The sequence below is a fragment of the Oncorhynchus keta genome, chromosome 27, assembly GCF_023373465.1.
Source record: "Oncorhynchus keta strain PuntledgeMale-10-30-2019 chromosome 27, Oket_V2, whole genome shotgun sequence".
Lineage (NCBI taxonomy): Eukaryota > Metazoa > Chordata > Actinopteri > Salmoniformes > Salmonidae > Oncorhynchus > Oncorhynchus keta.
Window position 1 is genome coordinate 3,780,578 of NC_068447.1, and position 24,395 is coordinate 3,804,972.

At 42.6% G+C, this 24,395-nt stretch overlaps 1 protein-coding gene and 1 long non-coding RNA gene across 2 annotated transcripts in view; both read right to left on the reverse strand.

Moving 5' to 3' along the window:
* LOC118377459 (FYVE, RhoGEF and PH domain-containing protein 1-like) overlaps nt 1-19,472 on the reverse strand; it is a 139,960-nt gene extending 120,488 nt beyond the window's left edge. The window contains exon 1 of the mRNA XM_052481288.1: nt 18,075-19,472. Within this exon, the coding sequence (XP_052337248.1) occupies nt 18,075-18,255 (181 nt within the window). The 5' untranslated portion in view covers nt 18,256-19,472. The remainder of the gene's footprint in view (nt 1-18,074) is intronic.
* On the reverse strand, nt 13,240-14,060 carry LOC127912355 (uncharacterized). Its single transcript, XR_008082017.1, has 3 exons — nt 14,010-14,060; nt 13,569-13,731; nt 13,240-13,341 (listed from the first exon to the last, which is right to left on the reverse strand). It is a non-coding gene; the product is annotated as an uncharacterized LOC127912355 (long non-coding RNA).
* Nucleotides 19,473-24,395: the final 4,923 nt, after the last annotated feature.

Here is a 24,395-nt window from a genome sequence, read left to right on the forward strand (position 1 = left end):
TGTAAGAAGGGCTTTATAAATACATTTGATTGAGTGTCCTCGAAGAACGCACTCAGAGCATTGGAGTATGAAGTACGGTAGTATGTGTAGAGAACACACACACACACACACACACACACACACACACACACACACACACACACACACACACACACACACACACACACACACACACACACACACACACACACACACACACTAAAAGGTAAGGTAACTCACTGTCTGTGGTTGGTGGGGTTTCCCAAGGTGGAGCTGTGAAGTACGGTAGTATGCGTAGAGAAAAAGGGCTTTAAAAAAAAAGGGGCTTTATAAAATAATTTGATTGATTAATTGATAAAGAAAATATCGCTGGTTATTAATCCTTTATAGATCGTTATCTTCAATAATCTCCCACCCCACCCCGCCCCCACCCCACCCGGCTTAGACAGGGCTTAGACTCTAGAGTCAAGCCTTTAAAGATCATGAGGCATGAGACATGCCGTCTACACACCTTAAACGTCTGTAGCCACCCGAACGGTTTGGCACCTCGGTTACGACACGTCTGTGGGAAAGACGAGACTCTCTGGTGTTCTGTGCTTTTGTTCTACGACCCCTGAACCCCACAAGCATCACTCATCTGAAGTTGGTACTGCTGATCTACCGACTTTTTAAAAATATATACAAGCGTTTCATTGGACGGTGTATATCATGTGATTCATAAAACCTATAGATACAGTGGGGCAAAAAAAGTATTTAGTCAGCCACCAATTGTGTAAGTTCTCCCACTTACAAATATGAGAGAGGCCTGTAATTTTCATCGTAGGTACACTTCAACTATGACAGACAAAACAGACAAAATTCAGAAAATCACATAGTAGGATTTTTAATTAATTGATTTGCAAATTATGGTCGAAAATAAGTATTTGGTCACCTACAAACAAGCAAGATTTCTGGCTCTCACAGACCTGTAACTTCTTCTTTAAGAGGCTCCTCTGTCCTCCACTCGTTACCTGTATTAATAGCACCTGTTTGAACTTGTTATCAGTATAAAAGATACCTGTCCACAACCTCAAACAGTCACACTCCAAACTCCACTATGGCCAAGACCAAAGAGCTGTCAAAGGACACCAGAAACAAAATGGTAGACCTGCACCAGGCTGGGAAGACTGAATCTGCAATAGGTAAGCAGCTTGGTTTGAAGAAATCAACTGTGGGAGCAATTATTAGGAAATGGAAGACATACAAGACCACTGATAATCTCCCTCGATCTGGGGCTCCACGCAAGATCTCACCCCATGGGGTCAAAATGATCACAAGAACGGTGAGCAAACATCCCAAAACCACACAGGGGACCAAGTGAATGACCTGCAGAGAGCTGGGACCAAAGTAACAAAGCCTACCATCAGTAACACACTACACTGCCAGGGACTCAAATCCTGCAGTGCCAGACGTGTCTCCCTGCTTAAGCCAGTACATGTCCAGGCCCGTCTGAACTTTGCTAGGGAGCATTTGGATGATCCAGAAGAAGATTGGGAGAATGTCATATGGTCAGATGAAACTTTTTGGTAAAAACTCAACTTGTCATGTTTGGAGAACAAAGAATGCTGAGTTGCATCCAAACAACACCATACCTACTGTGATGCATGGGGGTGGAAACATCATGCTTTGGGGCTGTTTTTCTGCAAAGGGACCAGGACGACTGATCTGTGTAAAGGAAATAATGAATGGGGCCACGTATCGTGAGATTTTGAGTGAAAACCTCCTTCCATCAGCAAGGGCATTGAAGATGAAACGTGGCTGGGTCTTTCAGCAGGACAATGATCCCAAACACACCGCCCGGACAACGAAGGAGTGGCTTCGTAAGAAGCATTTCAAGGTCCTGGAGTGGCCTAACCAGTCTCCAGATCTCAGCCCCATAGAAAATCTTTGGAGGGAGTTGAAAGTCCGTGTTGCCCAGCAACAGCCCCAAAACATCACTGCTCTAGAGGAGATCTGCCCAAAATACCAGCAACAGTGTGTGAAAACCTTGTGAAGACGTTTGACCTCTGTCATTGCCAACAAAGGGTATATAACAAAGTATTGAGATAAACTTTTGTTATTGACCAAATACTTATTTTCCACCATAATTTGCAAATAAATTCATTTAAAAAATCCTACAATGTGATTTTCTGGATTTTTTTTCTCATTTTGTCTGTCATAGTTGAAGTGTACCTATGATGAAAATTACAGGCCTCTCTCTCTCATCTTTTTAAGTGGGAGAACTTTCACAATTGGTGGCTGAATAAATACTTTTTTCCCCCACTGTATATATAAATATACAGTTCCCTGATCTTTATTATATCTCAACAAAGTTATTTTAGATTTATTCTGGACTATTTGTTGCTACATTTATTGAATATGTTATTCAATATGTTTCTATGGGCTAATAGCAGCAAGGTCAAATTCCATATTTCATCAAATAATTGTTGATATATATATATATATATATGTTTTGATTCCTTAAGGAGTCTTAAAATTATAATAGCTAAGTAATCCTTGGGGTGACCATCGTAAAGCAATTCCATATGTCAGTTTAGTACCGTCCGTCCCCCACCCCACCCACCCCACCCCACCCGGCTTAGACAGGGCTTAGACTCTAGAGTCAAGCCTTTAAAGATTGTTATCTTCAACAATCCCAGGAGAACATCCAATCCCGTGTGTTTTAACTGACCTCGTCGTAGAGAGGAGATGTGGCTGGTTATTAATCCTTTATAAGTTGTTATCGTCAATAATCCCCCAAAAGGAGAGAATTTCCACCCTGATGTTTGTGGGACAGGATGTGAATCAGCATAGGGGATAGGACAACGTTTCCCAAACCCCCATGGGGTGCACTTATTTTTTTCTTTTTTTTTCTTTTTGCCCTAGCACTACACAGCTGATTCAAATAATCAAAGCTTGATGATGAGTATATTATTTGAATCAGCTGTGTAGTTTCTAGGACAAAACAGACTAAACGGGAACCCAGGGGGGGACCCCAGGACCGGGAGACCCTGGGATAAGATAGGCATTATCATGCAGTTTAATTCGTCTCAGGATCCTGCACTTAACCAGATGTGCTGATTACTAAGGCAGCTGAGCGCTTTGCTGAATCAGAGAGGTTATGTAGTGTAAATTCGACTGAATCAGAGGGGTTATGCAGTGTAAAGTCTACTGAATCAGAGAGGTTATGCAGTGTAAAGTCTACTGAATCAGAGGTTATGTAGTGTAAAGTCTACTGAATCAGAGAGGTTATGTAGTGTAAAGTCTACTGAATCAGAGAGGTTATGTAGTGTAAAGTCTACTGAATCAGAGAGGTTATGCAGTGTAAAGTCTACTGAATCAGAGGTTGTGTAGTGTAAAGTCTACTGAATCAGAGAGGTTATGTAGTGTAAAGTCTACTGAATCAGAGAGGTTATGTAGTGTAAAGTCTACTGAATCAGAGAGGTTATGTAGTGTAAAGTCTACTGAATCAGAGGTTATGTAGTGTAAAGTCTACTGAATCAGAGGTTATGTAGTGTAAAGTCTACTGAATCAGAGAGGTTATGTAGTGTAAAGTCTACTGAATCAGAGGTTATGTAGTGTAAAGTCTACTGAATCAGAGGTTATGCAGTGTAAAGTCTACTGAATCAGAGAGGTTATGCAGTGTAAAGTCTACTGAATCAGAGAGGTTATGTAGTGTAAAGTCTACTGAATCAGAGAGGTTATGCAGTGTAAAGTCTACTGAATCAGAGGTTATGTAGTGTAAAGTCTACTGAATCAGAGAGGTTATGTAGTGTAAAGTCGACTGAATCAGAGAGGTTATGTAGTGTAAAGTCTACTGAATCAGAGGTTATGTAGTGTAAAGTCTACTGAATCAGAGAGATTATGTAGTGTAAAGTCTACTGAATCAGAAAGGTTATGTAGTGTAAAGTCTACTGAATCAGAGGTTATGTAGTGTAAAGTCTACTGAATCAGAGAGGTTATGTAGTGTAAAGTCTACTGAATCAGAGGTTATGTAGTGTAAAGTCTACTGAATCAGAGGTTATGTAGTGTAAAGTCTACTGAATCAGAGGTTATGCAGTGTAAAGTCTACTGAATCAGAGGTTATGCAGTGTAAAGTCTACTGAATCAGAGAGGTTATGCAGTGTAAAGTCTACTGAATCAGAGAGGTTATGTAGTGTAAAGTCTACTGAATCAGAGGTTATGTAGTGTAAAGTCTACTGAATCAGAGGTTATGTAGTGTAAAGTCTACTGAATCAGAGAGGTTATGTAGTGTAAAGTCTACTGAATCAGAGAGGTTATGTAGTGTAAAGTCTACTGAATCAGAGAGGTTATGTAGTGTAAAGTCTACTGAATCAGAGTTTATGTAGTGTAAAGTCTACTGAATCAGAGGTTATGTAGTGTAAAGTCTACTGAATCAGAGAGGTTATGTAGTGTAAAGTCTACTGAATCAGAGTTTATGTAGTGTAAAGTCTACTGAATCAGAGTTTATGTAGTGTAAAGTCTAAGGAGTGATGACAGGTGTCAGGTTAGTAGTGATGACAGGTGTCAGGTTAGTAGTGATGTCAGGTTTGTAGTGATGACAGGTGTCAGGTTAGTAGTGATGACAGGTGACAGGTTTGTAGTGATGACAGGTGTCAGGTTAGTAGTGATGACAGGTGTCAGGTTTGTAGTGATGACAGGTGTCAGGTTAGTAGTGATGACAGGTGTCAGGTTAGTAGTGATGACAGGTGTCAGGTTAGTAGTGATGACAGGTGTCAGGTTTGTAGTGATGACAGGTGTCAGGTTAGTAGTGATGACAGGTGTCAGGGTTTGTAGTGATGACAGGTGTCAGGGTTTGTAGTGATGACAGGTGTCAGGTTAGTAGTGATGTCAGGTGTCAGGTTAGTAGTGATGACAGGTGTCAGGTTTGTAGTGATGACAGGTGTCAGGGTTTGTAGTGATGACAGGTGTCAGGTTAGTAGTGATGACAGGTGTCAGGGTTTGTAGTGATGACAGGTGTCAGGTTAGTAGTGATGTCAGGTGTCAGGTTAGTAGTGATGACAGGTGTCAGGTTTGTAGTGATGACAGGTGTCAGGTTAGTAGTGATGTCAGGTGTCAGGTTAGTAGTGATGACAGGTTTGTAGTGATGACAGGTTTGTAGTGATGACAGGTGTCAGGTTAGTAGTGATGACAGGTGTCAGGTTAGTAGTGATGACAGGTGTCAGGTTTGTAGTGATGACAGGTTAGTAGTGATGACAGGTGTCAGGTTAGTAGTGATGACAGGTGTCAGGTTAGTAGTGATGACAGGTTAGTAGTGATGTCAGGTGTCAGGTTAGTAGTGATGACAGGTGTCAGGTTTGTAGTGATGACAGGTGTCAGGTTAGTAGAGATGACAGGTTAGTAGTGATGACAGGTGTCAGGTTAGTAGTGATGACAGGTGTCAGGTTAGTAGTGATGTCAGGTGTCAGGTTTGTAGTGATGACAGGTGTCAGGTTAGTAGTGATGTCAGGTGTCAGGTTAGTAGTGATGACAGGTGTCAGGTTTGTAGTGATGACAGGTGTCAGGTTAGTAGTGATGACAGGTGTCAGGTTAGTAGTGATGACAGGTGTCAGGTTAGTAGTGATGACAGGTGTCAGGTTTGTAGTGATGTCAGGTGTCAGGTTAGTAGTGATGACAGGTGTCAGGTTAGTAGTGATGACAGGTGTCAGGTTTGTAGTGATGACAGGTGTCAGGTTAGTAGTGATGACAGGTGTCAGGGTTTGTAGTGATGACAGGTGTCAGGTTAGTAGTGATGACAGGTGTCAGGGTTTGTAGTGATGACAGGTGTCAGGTTAGTAGTGATGTCAGGTGTCAGGTTTGTAGTGATGACAGGTGTCAGGTTAGTAGTGATGACAGGTGTCAGGTTAGTAGTGATGACAGGTGTCAGGTTTGTAGTGATGACAGGTGTCAGGTTAGTAGTGATGACAGGTGTCAGGGTTTGTAGTGATGACAGGTGTCAGGTTAGTAGTGATGTCAGGTGTCAGGTTTGTAGTGATGACAGGTGTCAGGTTAGTAGTGATGACAGGTGTCAGGTTAGTAGTGATGACAGGTGTCAGGTTTGTAGTGATGACAGGTGTCAGGTTAGTAGTGATGACAGGTGTCAGGTTTGTAGTGATGACAGGTTTGTACTGATGACAGGTGACAGGTTTGTAGTGATGACAGGTGTCAGGTTAGTAGTGATGTCAGGTGTCAGGTTTGTAGTGATGACAGGTGTCAGGGTTTGTAGTGATGACAGGTGTCAGGTTAGTAGTGATGACAGGTGTCAGGTTTGTAGTGATGACAGGTGTCAGGTTAGTAGTGATGACAGGTGTCAGGGTTTGTAGTGATGACAGGTGTCAGGTTAGTAGTGATGTCAGGTGTCAGGTTTGTAGTGATGACAGGTGTCAGGTTAGTAGTGATGACAGGTGTCAGGTTTGTAGTGATGACAGGTGTCAGGTTAGTAGTGATGACAGGTGTCAGGTTAGTAGTGATGACAGGTGTCAGGTTTATAGTGATGTCAGGTTTGTAGTGATGACAGGTGTCAGGTTTGTAGTGATGACAGGTGTCAGGTTAGTAGTGATGACAGGTGTCAGGTTAGTAGTGATGACAGGTGTCAGGTTAGTAGTGATGACAGGTTTGTAGTGATGACAGGTTTGTAGTGATGACAGGTGTCAGGTTTGTAGTGATGACAGGTGTCAGGTTAGTAGTGATGACAGGTGTCAGGTTTGTAGTGATGACAGGTTTGTAGTGATGACAGGTGTCAGGTTTGTAGTGATGACAGGTGTCAGGTTAGTAGTGATGACAGGTGTCAGGTTAGTAGTGATGACAGGTGTCAGGTTAGTAGTGATGACAGGTTTGTAGTGATGACAGGTTTGTAGTGATGACAGGTGTCAGGTTTGTAGTGATGACAGGTGTCAGGTTAGTAGTGATGACAGGTGTCAGGTTTGTAGTGATGACAGGTGTCAGGTTAGTAGTGATGACAGGTGTCAGGTTTGTAGTGATGACAGGTTTGTAGTGATGACAGGTGTCAGGTTAATAGTGATGACAGGTGTCAGGTTAGTAGTGATGACAGGTGTCAGGTTTGTAGTGATGACAGGTGTCAGGTTAGTAGTGATGACAGGTGTCAGGTTAGTAGTGATGACAGGCGTCAGGTTAGTAGTGATGACAGGTGTCAGGTTAGTAGTGATGTCAGGTGTCAGGTTAGTAGTGATGACAGGTGTCAGGTTAGTAGTGATGACAGGTGTCAGGTTAGTAGTGATGACAGGTGTCAGGTTAGTAGTGATGACAGGTGTCAGGTTAGTAGTGATGACAGGCGTCAGGTTAGTAGTGATGACAGGTGTCAGGTTAGTAGTGATGTCAGGTGTCAGGTTAGTAGTGATGACAGGTGTCAGGTTAGTAGTGATGACAGGTGTCAGGTTAGTAGTGATGACAGGTGTCAGGTTAGTAGTGATGACAGGTGTCAGGTTTGTAGTGATGACAGGTTTGTAGTGATGACAGGTGTCAGGTTAGTAGTGATGTCAGGTGTCAGGTTAGTAGTGATGACAGGTGTCAGGTTAGTAGTGATGACAGGTGTCAGGGTTTGTAGTGATGACAGGTGTCAGGTTAGTAGTGATGACAGGTGTCAGGTTAGTAGTGATGTCAGGTGTCAGGTTAGTAGTGATGACAGGTGTCAGGTTAGTAGTGATGACAGGTGTCAGGTTAGTAGTGATGACAGGTGTCAGGTTAGTAGTGATGACAGGTGTCAGGTTTGTAGTGATGACAGGTGTCAGGTTAGTAGTGATGACAGGTGTCAGGTTAGTAGTGATGACAGGTGTCAGGTTAGTAGTGATGACAGGTTTGTAGTGATGACAGGTGTCAGGTTTGTAGTGATGACAGGTGTCAGGTTAGTAGTGATGACAGGTGTCAGGTTTGTAGTGATGACAGGTGTCAGGTTAGTAGTGATGACAGGTGTCGGGGTTTGTAGTGATGACAGGTGTCAGGTTAGTAGTGATGACAGGTGTCAGGTTAGTAGTGATGACAGGTGTCTGGTTAGTAGTGATGACAGGTGTCAGGTTAGTAGTGATGACAGGTGTCAGGTTAGTAGTGATGTCAGGTGTCAGGTTAGTAGTGATGTCAGGTGTCAGGTTAGTAGTGATGACAGGTGTCAGGTTAGTAGTGATGACAGGTGTCAGGTTTGTAGTGATGACAGGTTAGTAGTGATGACAGGTGTCAGGGTTTGTAGTGATGACAGGTGTCAGGGTTTGTAGTGATGACAGGTGTCAGGTTTGTAGTGATGACAGGTTAGTAGTGATGACAGGTGTCAGGGTTTGTAGTGATGACAGGTGTCAGGTTTGTAGTGATGACAGGTTAGTAGTGATGACAGGTGTCAGGGTTTGTAGTGATGACAGGTGTCAGGTTAGTAGTGATGACAGGTGTCAGGTTAGTAGTGATGTCAGGTGTCAGGTTAGTAGTGATGACAGGTGTCAGGTTAGTAGTGATGACAGGTGTCAGGTTTGTAGTGATGACAGGTGTCAGGTTAGTAGTGATGACAGGTGTCAGGTTTGTAGTGATGACAGGTGTCAGGGTTTGTAGTGATGACAGGTTAGTAGTGATGACAGGTGTCAGGTTAGTAGTGATGACAGGTGTCAGGTTTGTAGTGATGACAGGTGTCAGGTTAGTAGTGATGACAGGTGTCAGGTTAGTAGTGATGACAGGTGTCAGGTTAGTAGTGATGACAGGTGTCAGGTTTGTAGTGATGACAGGTGTCAGGTTAGTAGTGATGACAGGTGTCAGGTTTGTAGTGATGACAGGTGTCAGGGTTTGTAGTGATGACAGGTGTCAGGTTAGTAGTGATGACAGGTGTCAGGTTAGTAGTGATGACAGGTGTCAGGTTTGTAGTGATGACAGGTGTCAGGTTAGTAGTGATGACAGGTGTCAGGTTTGTAGTGATGACAGGTGTCAGGGTTTGTAGTGATGACAGGTTAGTAGTGATGACAGGTGTCAGGTTAGTAGTGATGACAGGTGTCAGGTTTGTAGTGATGACAGGTGTCAGGTTAGTAGTGATGACAGGTGTCAGGTTAGTAGTGATGACAGGTGTCAGGTTAGTAGTGATGACAGGTGTCAGGTTAGTAGTGATGACAGGTGTCAGGTTAGTAGTGATGACAGGTTAGTAGTGATGACAGGTGTCAGGGTTAGTAGTGATGACAGGTGTCAGGTTAGTAGTGATGACAGGTGTCAGGGTTAGTAGTGATGACAGGTGTCAGGGTTAGTAGTGATGACAGGTGTCAGGTTTGTAGTGATGACAGGTGTCAGGTTAGTAGTGATGACAGGTGTCAGGTTAGTAGTGATGACAGGTGACAGGTTTGTAGTGATGACAGGTTTGTAGTGATGTCAGGTTAGTAGTGATGACAGGTGACAGGTTTGTAGTGATGACAGGTTTGTAGTGATGACAGGTGTCAGGTTTGTAGTGATGACAGGTTTGTAGTGATGACAGGTTTGTAGTGATGACAGGTTTGCAGTGATGACAGGTTTGTAGTGATGTCAGGTGTCAGGTTTGTAGTGATGACAGGTTTGTAGTGATGACAGGTTTGCAGTGATGACAGGTTAGTAAGTGATGTCAGGTTAGTAGCGATGTCAGGTTAGTAGCGATGACAGATGTCAGGGTTTGTAGAGTCTCCAAAGTGGGATGTGATGTTCACCTGAACTCCAAGCCCACACTCGGCCTGTGGAGAGACAACCAACTCTCTCGTCATGTAGATATCATTAATATGAGCACTTACCCTGACGCACAGCTAATAGTTCAACCAAGCATTGATAAACGCAGCGAGGAGAATAGATTGATTCCTTTGAAATCTCACAGCCGGTCCAACTAAAAATAAGAGTAGCTTTGAGCCGGGCTATGCCGTGGCTCTTTCAGCCGGGCTATGCCGTGGCTCTTTCAGCCGGGCTATGCCGTGGCTCTTTCAGCCGGGCTATGCCGTGGCTCTTTCAGCCGGGCTATGCCGTGGCTCTTTCAGCCGGGCTATGCCGTGGCTCTTTCAGCCGGGCTATGCCGTGGCTCTTTGATCCGGGCTATGCCGTGGCTCTTTGATCCGGGCTATGCCGTGGCTCTTTCAGCCGGGCTATGCCGTGGCTCTTTCAGCCGGGCTATGCCGTGGCTCTTTGAGCCGGGCTATGCCGTGGCTCTTTCAGCCGGGCTATGCCGTGGCTCTTTCAGCCGGGCTATGCCGTGGCTCTTTCAGCCGGGCTATGCCGTGGCTCTTTCAGCCGGGCTATGCCGTGGCTAAAGGTACTATCATGCAATGTTAGATTACGGAATGGAGGGAACAAGACTGAAAATGTGACAACTTGAGGAGAGTAAATCTATAATCTGCGAAAGCCGTTAGGAGGTCCGGTCAGGTTAAGGTTTGTGGTTATTTTGATCTCTGGCTCCCTCTTGAGTCATTTGTGTCTTATTTCATCAAACAGTGAGCTTAAAGCATCAGACAATGCTCAATGCATATAGTTGATTTTATTAAAACACATAGGGCGTGTCTATATATGGAAAAATACACATTTTAAAATTTCCTCCAATCGAAAGAACAGACAACTTTCGGTCGACCAAGATTTTTTTTAGTCTGGGACTCAATGATAACGTCAGGATGTATTCAACTCAATGTCAGCAAGATCATTTATTCAAATAAATAATAATGTCAATAAGATAATGTATTCGGCTCAATGATAATGTTGGTAGGATAATGTATTAAACTCAATGATAATGTTGGTAGGATAATGTATTAAACTCAATGATAATGTTGGTAGGATAATGTATTAAACTCAATGATAATGCAGTAGGATAATGAATTCAAAGCAGCTCTAAATATGATTATTTCACATCATCAACCTCTCCTCCATTTTCATCAACAAAACACACACACACACACACACACACACAACAAAATAACTGTGTCCTAATGAGGAGTCCTTCTTTAAGCTGCTAGGACTATGATTATACACACTGCAATCTGTGGTAGTATCAGAAATCATGATGGGTCACCACACTCTACATTCTGATCCTGGTCACATAAGCTATGGCAACAGTGAGACAGATGGAGAGAATGGTGTGTGTGTGTGTGAGTGTGAAAGTGCGAGTATGTGTGTGTTTGGTTGGGGGTTCACTTCATTTAGGCCAGAACAGATGTTCAACACCAATAGCTATGGTTTTACACACACACACAAACACACACACACACACACACACACACACACACACACACACACACACACACACACACACACACACACACACACACACACACACACACACACACACACACACACACACACACACACACACACAGGTTTCCCCATCTTAAGTGATCAGGATAAAACTGTTTTAGAACACCGAGAATTAAACGATTAGTGATTTAAGTAGAGGATCCTACTTCAACATCTAAGGAGGATTAAACGGTAATATTATGATAATGATTTCATGAGAAACGCAGGAGATATAGGGATCTTCCCAAATGGCATTCCTATTCCTTCTATAGTGCACTACATTGACCAGGGCCCATAGAGAACTATATAGGGAACAGCTGCCATTTGGGACAGTTATAATCCTCTATACTGGTCATGTGATCCATTTCCTCTTTTTCCTGTAAAGTACTCTCAGCATGTTTAGAAGAACAGAGGTGGGGGGGGGGTCAGGGATGAGTGTTTTTGATGGATAGATGGATGAGTGTTTTTGATGGATAGATGGGTGAGTGTTTTTGATGGACAGACAGAGGAGTATTTTTGATGGACAGACGGATGAGTGTTTTTGAGTGTTTTTGATGGACAGACGGATGAGTGTTTTTGATGGACAGACGGATGAGTGTTTTTGATGGACAGACGGATGAGTGTTTTTGATGGACAGACGGATGAGTGTTTTTGAGTGTTTTTGATGGACAGACGGATGAGTGTTTTTGATTAACAGATTTTTACATTAGACACCTCTGTCTTGCATGATATCTATTCTATTAGGATATCTGTTTTCCCTGTTTGGGTCGAGACACGTTGTGTGCCATGCCTAGCTGTGTAACCAAGACATTTGATCCACCTTCTACCATTGTGAATAACGTGTGGCGCTTCGTCAATAGACTATCATACAGGCCACATTGTTTTGGTCTATGGATGCATGTCAATGTGTCTTTCATCCTCGTCCCCATATCTACAGTTTATATTCCACCTCATTGTGATCCATCTACAGTTTATATTCCACCTCATTGTGATCCATCTGTTTATTTGCCTGTTTGATCCATCGAGTTTCTATTCCACCTCATTGTGATCCATGCCTAGATCCATCTGTTTATATTCCACCTCATTTGATCCACCAGTTTCTACCATTGTGAGTTTATATTCCACCTCATAGTGATCCATCTAGTTTCTATTCCACCTCATAGTGATCCATCTAGTTTCTATTCCACCTCAGTGATCCATCTACAGTTTATATTCCACCTCATTGTGATCCACCTACAGTTTCTATTCCACCTCATGTGATCCATCTACAGTTTCTATTCCACCTCATAGTGACCCATCTACAGTTTATATTCCACCTCATAGTGATCCATCTACAGTTTATATTCCACCTCATAGTGATCCATCAGTTTCTATTCCACCTCATTGTGATCCATCTACAGTTTATATTCCACCTCATTGTGATCCATCTACAGTTTATATTCCACCTCATTGTGATCCATCTACAGTTTATATTCCACCTCATTGTGATCCATCTAGTTTCTATTCCACCTCATTGTGATCCATCTACAGTTTATATTCCACCTCATTGTGATCCATCTACAGTTTCTATTCCACCTCATAGTGATCCATCTAGTTTCTATTCCACCTCATAGTGATCCATCTACAGTTTCTATTCCACCTCATTGTGATCCATCTACAGTTTATATTCCACCTCATTGTGATCCATCTAGTTTCTATTCCACCTCATTGTGATCCATCTACAGTTTATATTCCACCTCATTGTGATCCATCTACAGTTTATATTCCACCTCATTGTGATCCATCTACAGTTTATATTCCACCTCATTGTGATCCATCTAGTTTCTATTCCACCTCATTGTGATCCATCTACAGTTTATATTCCACCTCATTGTGATCCATTCACCATCTACAGTTTATATTCCACCTCATTGTGATCCATCTACAGTTTCTATTCCACCTCATAGTGATCCATCTAGTTTATATTCCATCTACAGTTTATATTCCATCTAGTTTCTATTCATTGTGATCCATCTACAGTTTATATTCCACCTCATTGTGATCCATCTACAGTTTATATTCCACCTCATTGTGATCCATCTACAGTTTCTATTCCACCTCATTGTGATCCATCTACAGTTTATATTCCACCTCATTGTGATCCATCTAGTTTCTATTCCACCTCATTGTGACCCATCTACAGTTTATATTCCACCTCATTGTGATCCATCTACAGTTTATATTCCACCTCATTGTGATCCATCTACAGTTTATATTCCACCTCATTGTGATCCATCTACAGTTTATATTCCACCTCATTGTGATCCATCTAGTTTCTATTCCACCTCATAGTGACCCATCTACAGTTTCTATTCCACCTCATTGTGATCCATCTACAGTTTCTATTCCACCTCATTGTGATCCATCTACAGTTTATATTCCACCTCATTGTGATCCATCTACAGTTTATATTCCACCTCATAGTGATCCATCTACAGTTTATATTCCACCTCATTGTGATCCATCTAGTTTCTATTCCACCTCATTGTGATCCATTTACAGTTTATATTCCACCTCATTGTGATCCATCTACAGTTTATATTCCACCTCATTGTGATCCATTTACAGTTTATATTCCACCTCATTGTGATCCATTTACAGTTTATATTCCACCTCATTGTGATCCATTCACCATCTACAGTTTCTATTCCACCTCATTGTGATCCACCCACCATCTACAGTTTCTATTCCACCTCATTGTGATCCATCTACAGTTTCTATTCCACCTCATTGTGATCCATCTACAGTTTCTATTCCACCTCATTGTGATCCATCTAGTTTCTATTCCACCTCATAGTGACCCATCTACAGTTTATATTCCACCTCATTGTGATCCATCTACAGTTTATATTCCACCTCATTGTGATCCATTTACAGTTTATATTCCACCTCATTGTGATCCAACAGTTTATATTTTTGACCCATCTACAGTTTATATTCCACCTCTTGTGATCCATTTACAGTTTCTATTCCACCTCATTGTGATCCATTTACAGTTTATATTCCACCTCATTGTGATCCATCTACAGTTTCTATTCTCATTGTGATCCATTTACAGTTTATATTCCACCTCATTTATCCATTACTTTTATTCCACCTCATTGTGATCCATCCACCATTTACAGTTTCTATTCCACCTCATTGTGATCCATCTAAGTTTCTATTCCACCTCATTGTGATCCATCTACAGTTTATATTCCACCTCATAGTGACCCATCTACAGTTTATATTCCACCTCATTGTGATCCATCTACAGTTTATATTCCACCTCATTGTGATCCATTTACAGTTTATATTCCACCTCATAGTGATCCATCTACAGTTTATATTCCACCTCATTGTGATCCATTTACAGTTTAACAAATAAATAAAACCCAAGGACATCAACAACAAAAAACATCAGATTAATGTCTTTTAATTAAGCCAGAAACGCTGAAAACAAATTCATTTTTAATTGTAAAATTAGTCTTGTGGGGAAAGGCTCAGTTAATCTGATACTGTTCATCTAAATGCAGAATAACTATTATTATATTATAATAACTCATCTCAGTGACTGACAGTACAGATATGATTTCATGTTGACTAATCAATCGCAATTAGATTAAATGTAGACATAATCAGTTTAATATATTTCATTCACTTTGGAGCTTGGCTTGATAGCGGCATTGACGTTGTTGGTTGGTAAACAAGCAACACTTGACATCGTTCACTTTGGTAGCTAGCTATTTTCAGGTCAACTATAAAGCTAAATGAAAGTATAAACCCCACCACCAATGATATCTGTGAAGAAGTTATGAATGAGGTCCCACCCCACCATTTTTTTTATTTTTTTTAATTTTTCCTTTATTTAACCAGGCAAGTCAGTTAAGAATTGAGAATTAAGAACACATTTTTATTTTCAATGAGGGCCTGGGAACAGTGGGTTCAGGGGCAGAACGACAGATTGTGTACCTTGTCAGCTCGGGGGTTTGAACTCGCAACCTTCCGGTTACTAGTCCAACGCTCTAACCACTAGGCTACGCTGCCGCCCCTATACCACAACACCCACCAAGTCAAATGGTGTAAAAAAGAGTGTGTCCCAACCTGGAAGAACCACCCAGCCAACCACTACTACCACCCAATGAGCACAATATTTGTTGTTGTTGAACATACGTTGAAATTATGTCTTTCCAACGTCTTGTGTTCACTGGGTAACCTATATAAGACACATGTCTAAAGATGTCTTTCCAACGTCTTGTGTTCACTGGGTAACCTATACACTACACATGTCTAAAGATGTCTTTCCAACGTCTTGTGTTCACTGGTTAACCTATACACTACACATGTCTAAAGATGTCTTTCCAACGTCTTGTGTTCACTGGTTAACCTATACACTACACATGTCTAAAGATGTCTTTCCAACGTCTTGTGTTTCCTGGGTAACCTATATAAGACACATGTCTAAAGATGTCTTTCCAACGTCTTGTGTTCCCTGGGTAACCTAAGAGACATGTCTAAAGATGTCTTTCCAACGTCTTGTGTTCCCACTATAAGACACATGTCTAAAGATGTCTTTCCAACGTCTTGTGTTCCCTTCACATGTCTAAAGATGTCTTTCCAAGTAACCTATACACTTCACATGTCTAAAGATGTCTTTCCAACGTCTTGTGTTCCCTGGGTAACCTATACATTTCACATGTCTAAAGATGTCTTTCCAAGTCTTGTGTTCCCTGGGTAACCTATACACTTCACATGTCTAAAGATGTCTTTCCAACGTCTTGTGTTCACTGGGTAACCTATACATTTCACATGTCTAAAGATGTCTTTCCAAGTCTTGTGTTCCCTGGGTAACCTATACACTTCACATGTCTAAAGATGTCTTTCCAACGTCTTGTGTTCCCTGGGTAACCTATACATTTCACATGTCTAAAGATGTCTTTCCAACGTCTTGTGTTCACTGGGTAACCTATATAAGACACATGTCTAAAGATGTCTTTCCAACGTCTTGTGTTCACTGGGTAACCTATATAAGACACATGTCTAAAGATGTCTTTCCAACGTCTTGTGTTCACTGGGTAACCTATATAAGACACATGTCTAAAGATGTCTTTCCAACGTCTTGTGTTCACTGGGTAACCTATACACTACACATGTCTAAAGATGTCTTTCCAACGTCTTGTGTTCACTGGTTAACCTATACACTACACATGTCTAAAGATGTCTTTCCAACGTCTTGTGTTCACTGGGTAGCCTATACATTTCACATGTCTAAAGATGTCTTTCCAAGTCTTGTGTTCCCTGGGTAACCTATACACTTCACATGTCTAAAGATGTCTTTCCAACGTCTTGTGTTCACTGGGTAGCCTATACACTTCACATGTCTAAAGATGTCTTTCCAACGTCTTGTGTTCCCTGGGTAGCCTATACACTACACATGTCTAAAGATGTCTTTCCAACGTCTTGTGTTCACTGGGTAGCCTATACATTTCACATGTCTAAAGATGTCTTTCCAAGTCTTGTGTTCCCTGGGTAACCTATACACTTCACATGTCTAAAGATGTCTTTCCAACGTCTTGTGTTCACTGGGTAGCCTATACATTTCACATGTCTAAAGATGTCTTTCCAAGTCTTGTGTTCCCTGGGTAACCTATACACTTCACATGTCTAAAGATGTCTTTCCAACGTCTTGTGTTCACTGGGTAGCCTATACACTTCACATGTCTAAAGATGTCTTTCCAACGTCTTGTGTTCCCTGGGTAGCCTATACACTTCACATGTCTAAAGATGTCTTTCCAACGTCTTGTGTTCACTGGGTAGCCTATACACTTCACATGTCTAAAGATGTCTTTCCAACGTCTTGTGTTCACTGGGTAGCCTATACACTTCACATGTCTAAAGATGTCTTTCCAACGTCTTGTGTTCACTGGGTAGCCTATATAAGACACATGTCTAAAGATGTCTTTCCAACGTCTTGTGTTCACTGGGTAGCCTATACATTTCACATGTCTAAAGATGTCTTTCCAACGTCTTGTGTTCACTGGGTAGCCTATATAAGACACATGTCTAAAGATGTCTTTCCAACGTCTTGTGTTCACTGGGTAGCCTATACGCTGCACGTGCTGCTACTTCAGATCCCTCAGTTACTGTAACCTTTGTCACCGACCTAGAGGGAAATCAACGTACTTCATTCAACACGAGTGCATTCATTTCACCTTACCAAGTCATCTTATTATGTCCAACACTCAAACAGGGAAACGAAGTGTTCTTGTATGAGTGAACATAGTCTGTCTGCCAAAACAATTCAGAGAATAACGAGGTTTCCCGAGGTATGAATGGGCCTGTTATTAGAATGACAACAGACTGTTGCTTATCATAATAGACTATCACAACAGGGATGATAGTGGTGTGTGTGTGTGTGTGTGTGTGTGTGTGTGTGTGTGTGTGTGTGTGTGTGTGTGTGTGTGTGTGTGTGTGTGTGTGTGTGTGTGTGTGCGTGCGTGCGTGCGTGCGTGCGTGCGTGCGTGCGTGTGTGTGTGTGTGTGTGTGTGTGTGTGTGTGTGTGTGTGTGTGTGTGTAAGAGTATGTCAATCGATAACTGATTGTTACCAATACCAATTTAGTAACTGGAGTACCCGCCCACTGGACGCGCACACTGGTTGAATCAACGTTGTTTCCACGTTTTTTCAATGAATTTACGTTGAACCAACGTGAAATAGAAGATGAATTGACGTATGTTGCCAGTGGGAGAAAACGTAAATGGAAAATGCTCTATCTTTATAAGAAAGTGCTTGATTTAACCTATAGGCTACCCTACTATCTGTGTTAGTAAATAGGATGCTACTCACGTATCCGGCGCAGCGGTGGTTGTGGACTTGGCATGCCGCTGCTAATGTGGTAGGAGAAGCGCATTGTTTTGAACTGTCTGGAGAAGGAAACCGTGCTGGTACTCCTACTGGCTGCTGTCTCCGGGACCATCGGCGGGCTGAAGCTCGTCACTAAAGTGCTCTTCGGCCGGTTCAACTGCATACCTGCCCTGGTCACAGTTTACACAGGCATAGCATAGCCTACACAGGATACGATGCGGGTTATCTCACAAAAAAAAGTAAATCAGATTAGATTCCAGGGTTATTGAGTTAAATCCTTAAAAATCCGGATCTTCTGAGTGCAGAGTGTCATGTAGGGCGACCACCGGGCGCTCGAGCGAGCAGCCTGTCCCCGGGACTGGTGCGTTGATTCGAGTCGTTGTCCCGTGCCAGACCCCCAGTAGAATGGGTCTCCAATCTTTCATCCACCAAAATGCAGTCCTCCTGAGTGAGCTGTACAGTACGAGTGGAAACGCGATCAAAATCTTTACCAACAACGGAACAAAGTCATCAAATAGATATTGATTTTATTTGTCTTAACTCTAAATGATGTCAACATGTTATTGATTTATTTCACGGCAAAATACAATGAAAATGAATTTAGGTTGCAATCCACAAGGATACCGATTATGGCAATTGTTGCAATAGAAATACAGTAAGGCCTCATTGTTGCGTCCAATAACGGCTCGCTGCATCTCTCTTAAAATCAGACATTCTTGTGAGAAGAGGTCGGCTACAGAGTATCTTCTTTCAAGATTGTATTCAAATAGGTTACCAGAAAACTAACGGCAAAACTACCGCTGACATTTCGATAAAAGTCCATGCCCATTCTGGAATCAACAAAAGTTTTCCTCCGTTCGACCCGCTCTTGAAAAAGAAACGTAAAAAAAAAAAAAAAAAGACAATGCGCAAAACCAAAAGTGATTGAAATATTATAAAAGTCACCGCTCGTCTCAGCTCACATCGTTCCTTCTGTATCTGTCTGCCACATTTTTTTTCCTCCGTCCCGATTTCCACTGGAAACGCGAATCCAAAATAATGCAACCTCAGCTTCTTCTTCAACTACATTCAAACCGCGTCATCAAAGTTCTTTATACTCGTCATTCCAACATTAATTGAATCCTTGGATGTATATTGGTGGCTTTGTCATCAATTTCGCCTTTATGATCCCCCGCGGGCTAGTTATTTTCCCCATTCTTTGAAACTTCCGACAACGCCATCAAACTGCAACTCCTTGAATTTGTGAACTTAACCCCCTCCTTCTCTTCTCTCCTCTCCTTCTGTCTTCCTCTCTCTCTCTTTCCCTGCTCCCGTGTGCGTTATTCTGTCGACATATGAAACCAGTCTCAACCCCCCTAATCCGCCATCTCTCTAAAGAAAAATGTTGAGATGATTTCTCGTTTTTTTTACCAGTTTTTCTCTCTCCAAAAGTCAACATTTGTTACTGGCTTCCGTTGTTTGACTACTAGTCCTAACTGTTTTGAATACATATAGTCTAATAAACAATACATATAGTATCAACAGAACCTAAAGGAGAATATGAAGAGGGGGTAGTGAGAGGAGAGGAGGGGCGACTGCCTGATCCAGTCTGACCCAGTTAGCAGTCGCTTGGCCCAGTGGACAGGGTCATTGGGCTGAGTTCCTCCACACTGCTGACTGGACCTAGATCCGAATAGAACGGTTATTATTCACTAGTTTAAATTATAGTAAACAAAACGGAATAGAATAGAATATACACTCGGTGGCCAGATTATTAGGTACACCCATCTAGTACTGGGTCGGACAACCCTTTGCCCCCAGAACAGACAGAATTCTCCGGGGAATGGAACCGTTGCTCAATTGGTATCAAGGGACCTAACATGTGTCAGGAAAACATTCTCCACACCATTACACCACCAGCCTGTACACCACCAGCCTGTACACCACCAGCCTGTACCGTTGACACCAGGCAGGATTGAGCCATGGGCTCTGCCATCAGCATGAACGCAACAGGAACCGAGATTCGTCGGACCAGGTAATGTTTTTCCATTCCTCAAATTGTCCAGTGTCGGTGATGCCGTGCCCACTGGAGTCTCTTCTTCTTGTTTGTAGCTGGTAGGAGTGGAACCAGGTGTGGTCGTCTGCTGCAACAGCCCATCCGTAACAAATCAAATAAAATGTTATTGGTCACACACACATTTCTTTTGCAGATGTTATTGCGGGTGTAGCGAAATGCTTCGACCGATGACTTGTGCGTTACGAGACGCCGTTCTGCACCATTTCTCCTTGGATCTCCCATCAACCAGCTGTTTCCTCCCACAGGACAACCAGCGGTTTCCTCCCACAGGACGGCCCACCTGTTAGCTTGCACCATTTCTCCTTGGATCTCCCATCAACCAGCGGTTTCCTCCCACAGGACAACCAGCTGTTTCTCCCACAGGACGGCCCACCTGTTAGCTTGCACCATTTCTCCTTGGATCTCTCAATCAACCATCTGTTTCCTCCCACAGGACAACCAGCTGTTAGCTTGCACCATTTCTCCTTGGATCTCCCATCAACCAGCGGTTTCCTCCCACAGGACAACCAGCTGTTTCTCCCACAGGACGGCCCACCTGTTAGCTTGCACCATTTCTCCCTGGATCTCTCATCAACCAGCGGTTTCCTCCCACAGGACAACCAGCTGTTTCCTCCCACAGGACAACCAGCTGTTAGCTTGCACCATTTCTCCTTGGATCTCCCATCAACCAGCGGTTTCCTCCCACAGGACAACCAGCTGTTTCTCCCACAGGACGGCCCACCTGTTAGCTTGCACCATTTCTCCTTGGATCTCTCACAACCAGCGGTTTCCTCCCACAGGACAACCAGCTGTTTCTCCCACAGGACAACCAGCTGTTAGCTTGCACCATTTCTCCTTGGATCTCCCATCAACCAGCGGTTTCCTCCCACAGGACAACCAGCTGTTTCCTCCCACAGGACGGCCCACCTGTTAGCTTGCACCATTTCTCCTTGGATCTCCCATCAACCAGCGGTTTCCTCCCACAGGACAACCAGCTGTTTCCTCCCACAGGACAACCAGCTGTTAGCTTGCACCATTTCTCCCTGGATCTCTCATCAACCAGCGGTTTCCTCCCACAGGACAACCAGCTGTTTCCTCCCACAGGACAACCAGCTGTTTCCTCCCACAGGACAACCAGCTGTTAGCTTGCACCATTTCTCCTTGGATCTCTCATCAATCAGCGGTTTCCTCCCACAGGACAACCAGCTGTTTCCTCCCACAGGACAACCAGCTGTTAGCTTGCACCATTTCTCCCTGGATCTCTCATCAACCAGCGGTTTCCTCCCACAGGACAACCAGCGGTTTCCTCCCACAGGACAACCAGCTGTTTCCTCCCACAGGACAACCAGCTGTTAGCTTGCACCATTTCTCCCTGGATCTCTCATCAACCAGCGGTTTCCTCCCACAGGACAACCAGCGGTTTCCTCCCACAGGACAACCAGCTGTTTCCTCCCACAGGACGGCCGCTGACTGGAGGTTGTTTGTTTGTCGCACCGTTCTCAGTAAAAACCTAGACACGGTCGTGAGTGAAAAGGCCAGGAGGCTGTCTGTTCTGGAACCGGCTCGCCTGGCACCGATGATCATGGCACGCTCAAAGTCACTCAGGTCACTCGTTTTGCCCATTCTAACGTCCAATCGAACAGTAGCTGAATGCCTGTCTGCCTGCTTTATACACACTGTTAAAATAAAAAAGACTCATTGTGTTGTAAAAACCAAACTGAGGTCTGGTGTTTGAATGTAAACCCAATGGACGTGTTCTGAAACACTGAATGGATTTCCAAACAGAATGGAAGTACTGAAACACTGAATGGAAGTACTGAAACACTGAATGGAAGTACTGAAACACTGAATGGAAGTACTGAAACACTGAATGGAAGTACTGATACACTGAATGGAAGTACTGAAACACTGAATGGAAGTACTGAAACACTGAATGGAAGTACTGAAACACTGAATGGAAGTACTGATACACTGAATGGAAGTACTGAAACACTGAATGGAAGTACTGAAACACTGAATGGAAGTACTGAAACACTGAATGGAAGTACTGAAACACTGAATGGAAGTACTGATACACTGAATGGAAGTACTGAAACACTGAAACACTGAATGGAAGTACTGATACACTGAATGAAAGTACTGATACACTGAATGGAAGTACTGAAACACTGAATGGAAGTACTGATACACTGAATGGAAGTACTGAAACACTGAAACACTGAATGGAAGTACTGATACACTGAATGGAAGTACTGAAACACTGAATGGAAGTACTGAAACACTGAATGGAAGTACTGAAACACTGAATGGAAGTACTGAAACACTGAATGGAAGTACTGATACACTGAATGGAAGTACTGAAACACTGAATGGAAGTACTGATACACTGAATGAAAGTACTGATACACTGAATGGAAGTACTGATACACTGAATGGAAGTACTGAAACACTGAATGGAAGTACTGAAACACTGAATGGAAGTACTGAAACACTGAATGGAAGTACTGATACACTGAATGGAAGTACTGAAACACTGAAACACTGAATGGAAGTACTGATACACTGAATGGAAGTACTGAAACACTGAAACACTGAATGGAAGTACTGAAACACTGAATGGAAGTACTGAAACACTGAATGGAAGTACTGATACACTGAATGGAAGTACTGAAACACTGAAACACTGAATGGAAGTACTGATACACTGAATGGAAGTACTGAAACACTGAATGGAAGTACTGAAACACTGAATGGAAGTACTGAAACACTGAATGGAAGTACTGATACACTGAATGGAAGTACTGAAACACAGAATGGAAGTACTGATACACTGAATGGAAGTACTGAAACACTGAATGGAAGTACTGAAACACTGAATGGAAGTACTGAAACACAGAATGGAAGTACTGAAACACTGAATGGAAGTACTGAAACACTGAATGGAAGTACTGATACACTGAATGGAAGTACTGAAACACTGAATGGAAGTACTGAAACACTGAATGGAAGTACTGAAACACTGAATGGAAGTACTGAAACACTGAATGGAAGTACTGAAACACTGAATGGAAGTACTGAAACACTGAATGGAAGTACTGAAACACTGAATGGAAGTACTGATACACTGAATGGAAGTACTGATACACTGAATGGAAGTACTGAAACACTGAATGGAAGTACTGAAACACTGAATGGAAGTACTGATACACTGAATGGAAGTACTGAAACACTGAATGGAAGTACTGAAACACTGAATGGAAGTACTGAAACACTGAATGGAAGTACTGAAACACTGAATGGAAGTACTGAAACACTGAATGGAAGTACTGAAACACTGAATGGAAGTACTGAAACACTGAATGGAAGTACTGAAACACTGAATGGAAGTACTGAAATACTGAATGGAAGTACTGAAATACTGAATGGAAGTACTGAAACACTGAATGGAAGTACTGAAACACTGAATGGAAGTACTGAAACACTGAATGGAAGTACTGAAACACTGAATGGAAGTACTGAAACACTGAATGGAAGTACTGAAACACTGAATGGAAGTACTGAAACACTGAATGGAAGTACTGAAACACTGAATGGAAGTACTGAAATACTGAATGGAAGTACTGAAACACTGAATGGAAGTACTGAAACACTGAATGGAAGTACTGAAACACTGAATGGAAGTACTGAAACACTGAATGGAAGTACTGAAACACTGAATGGAAGTACTGAAATACTGAATGGAAGTACTGAAATACTGAATGGAAGTACTGAAACACTGAATGGAAGTACTGAAACACTGAATGGGTGTTTTTAAAACAACCTTTGTTTGTGTTTCAATGAAGCATCCAAACACAACATGTTTTGACATACTGTATCTCTCATACAATTGTTTTTATTTTTATTTATCCGTTATTTTACCAGGTAAGTTGACTGAGAACACATTCTCATTTACAGCAACGACCTGGGGAATAGTTACAGGGGAGAGGAGGGGGATGAATGAGCCAATTGTAAACTGGGGATTATTAGGTGACCATGATAGTTTGAGGGCCAGATTGGGAATTTAGCCAGGACACCGGGGTTAACACCCCTACTCTTACCATAAGGGATCTTTAATGACCTCTGAGGGTCAGGACACCGGGGTTAACACCCCTACTCTTACAATAAGTGCCATGGGATCTTTAATGACCTCAGAGAGTCAGGACACCGGGGTTAACACCCCTACTCTTACAATAAGTGCCATGGGATCTTTAATGACCTCAGAGAGCCAG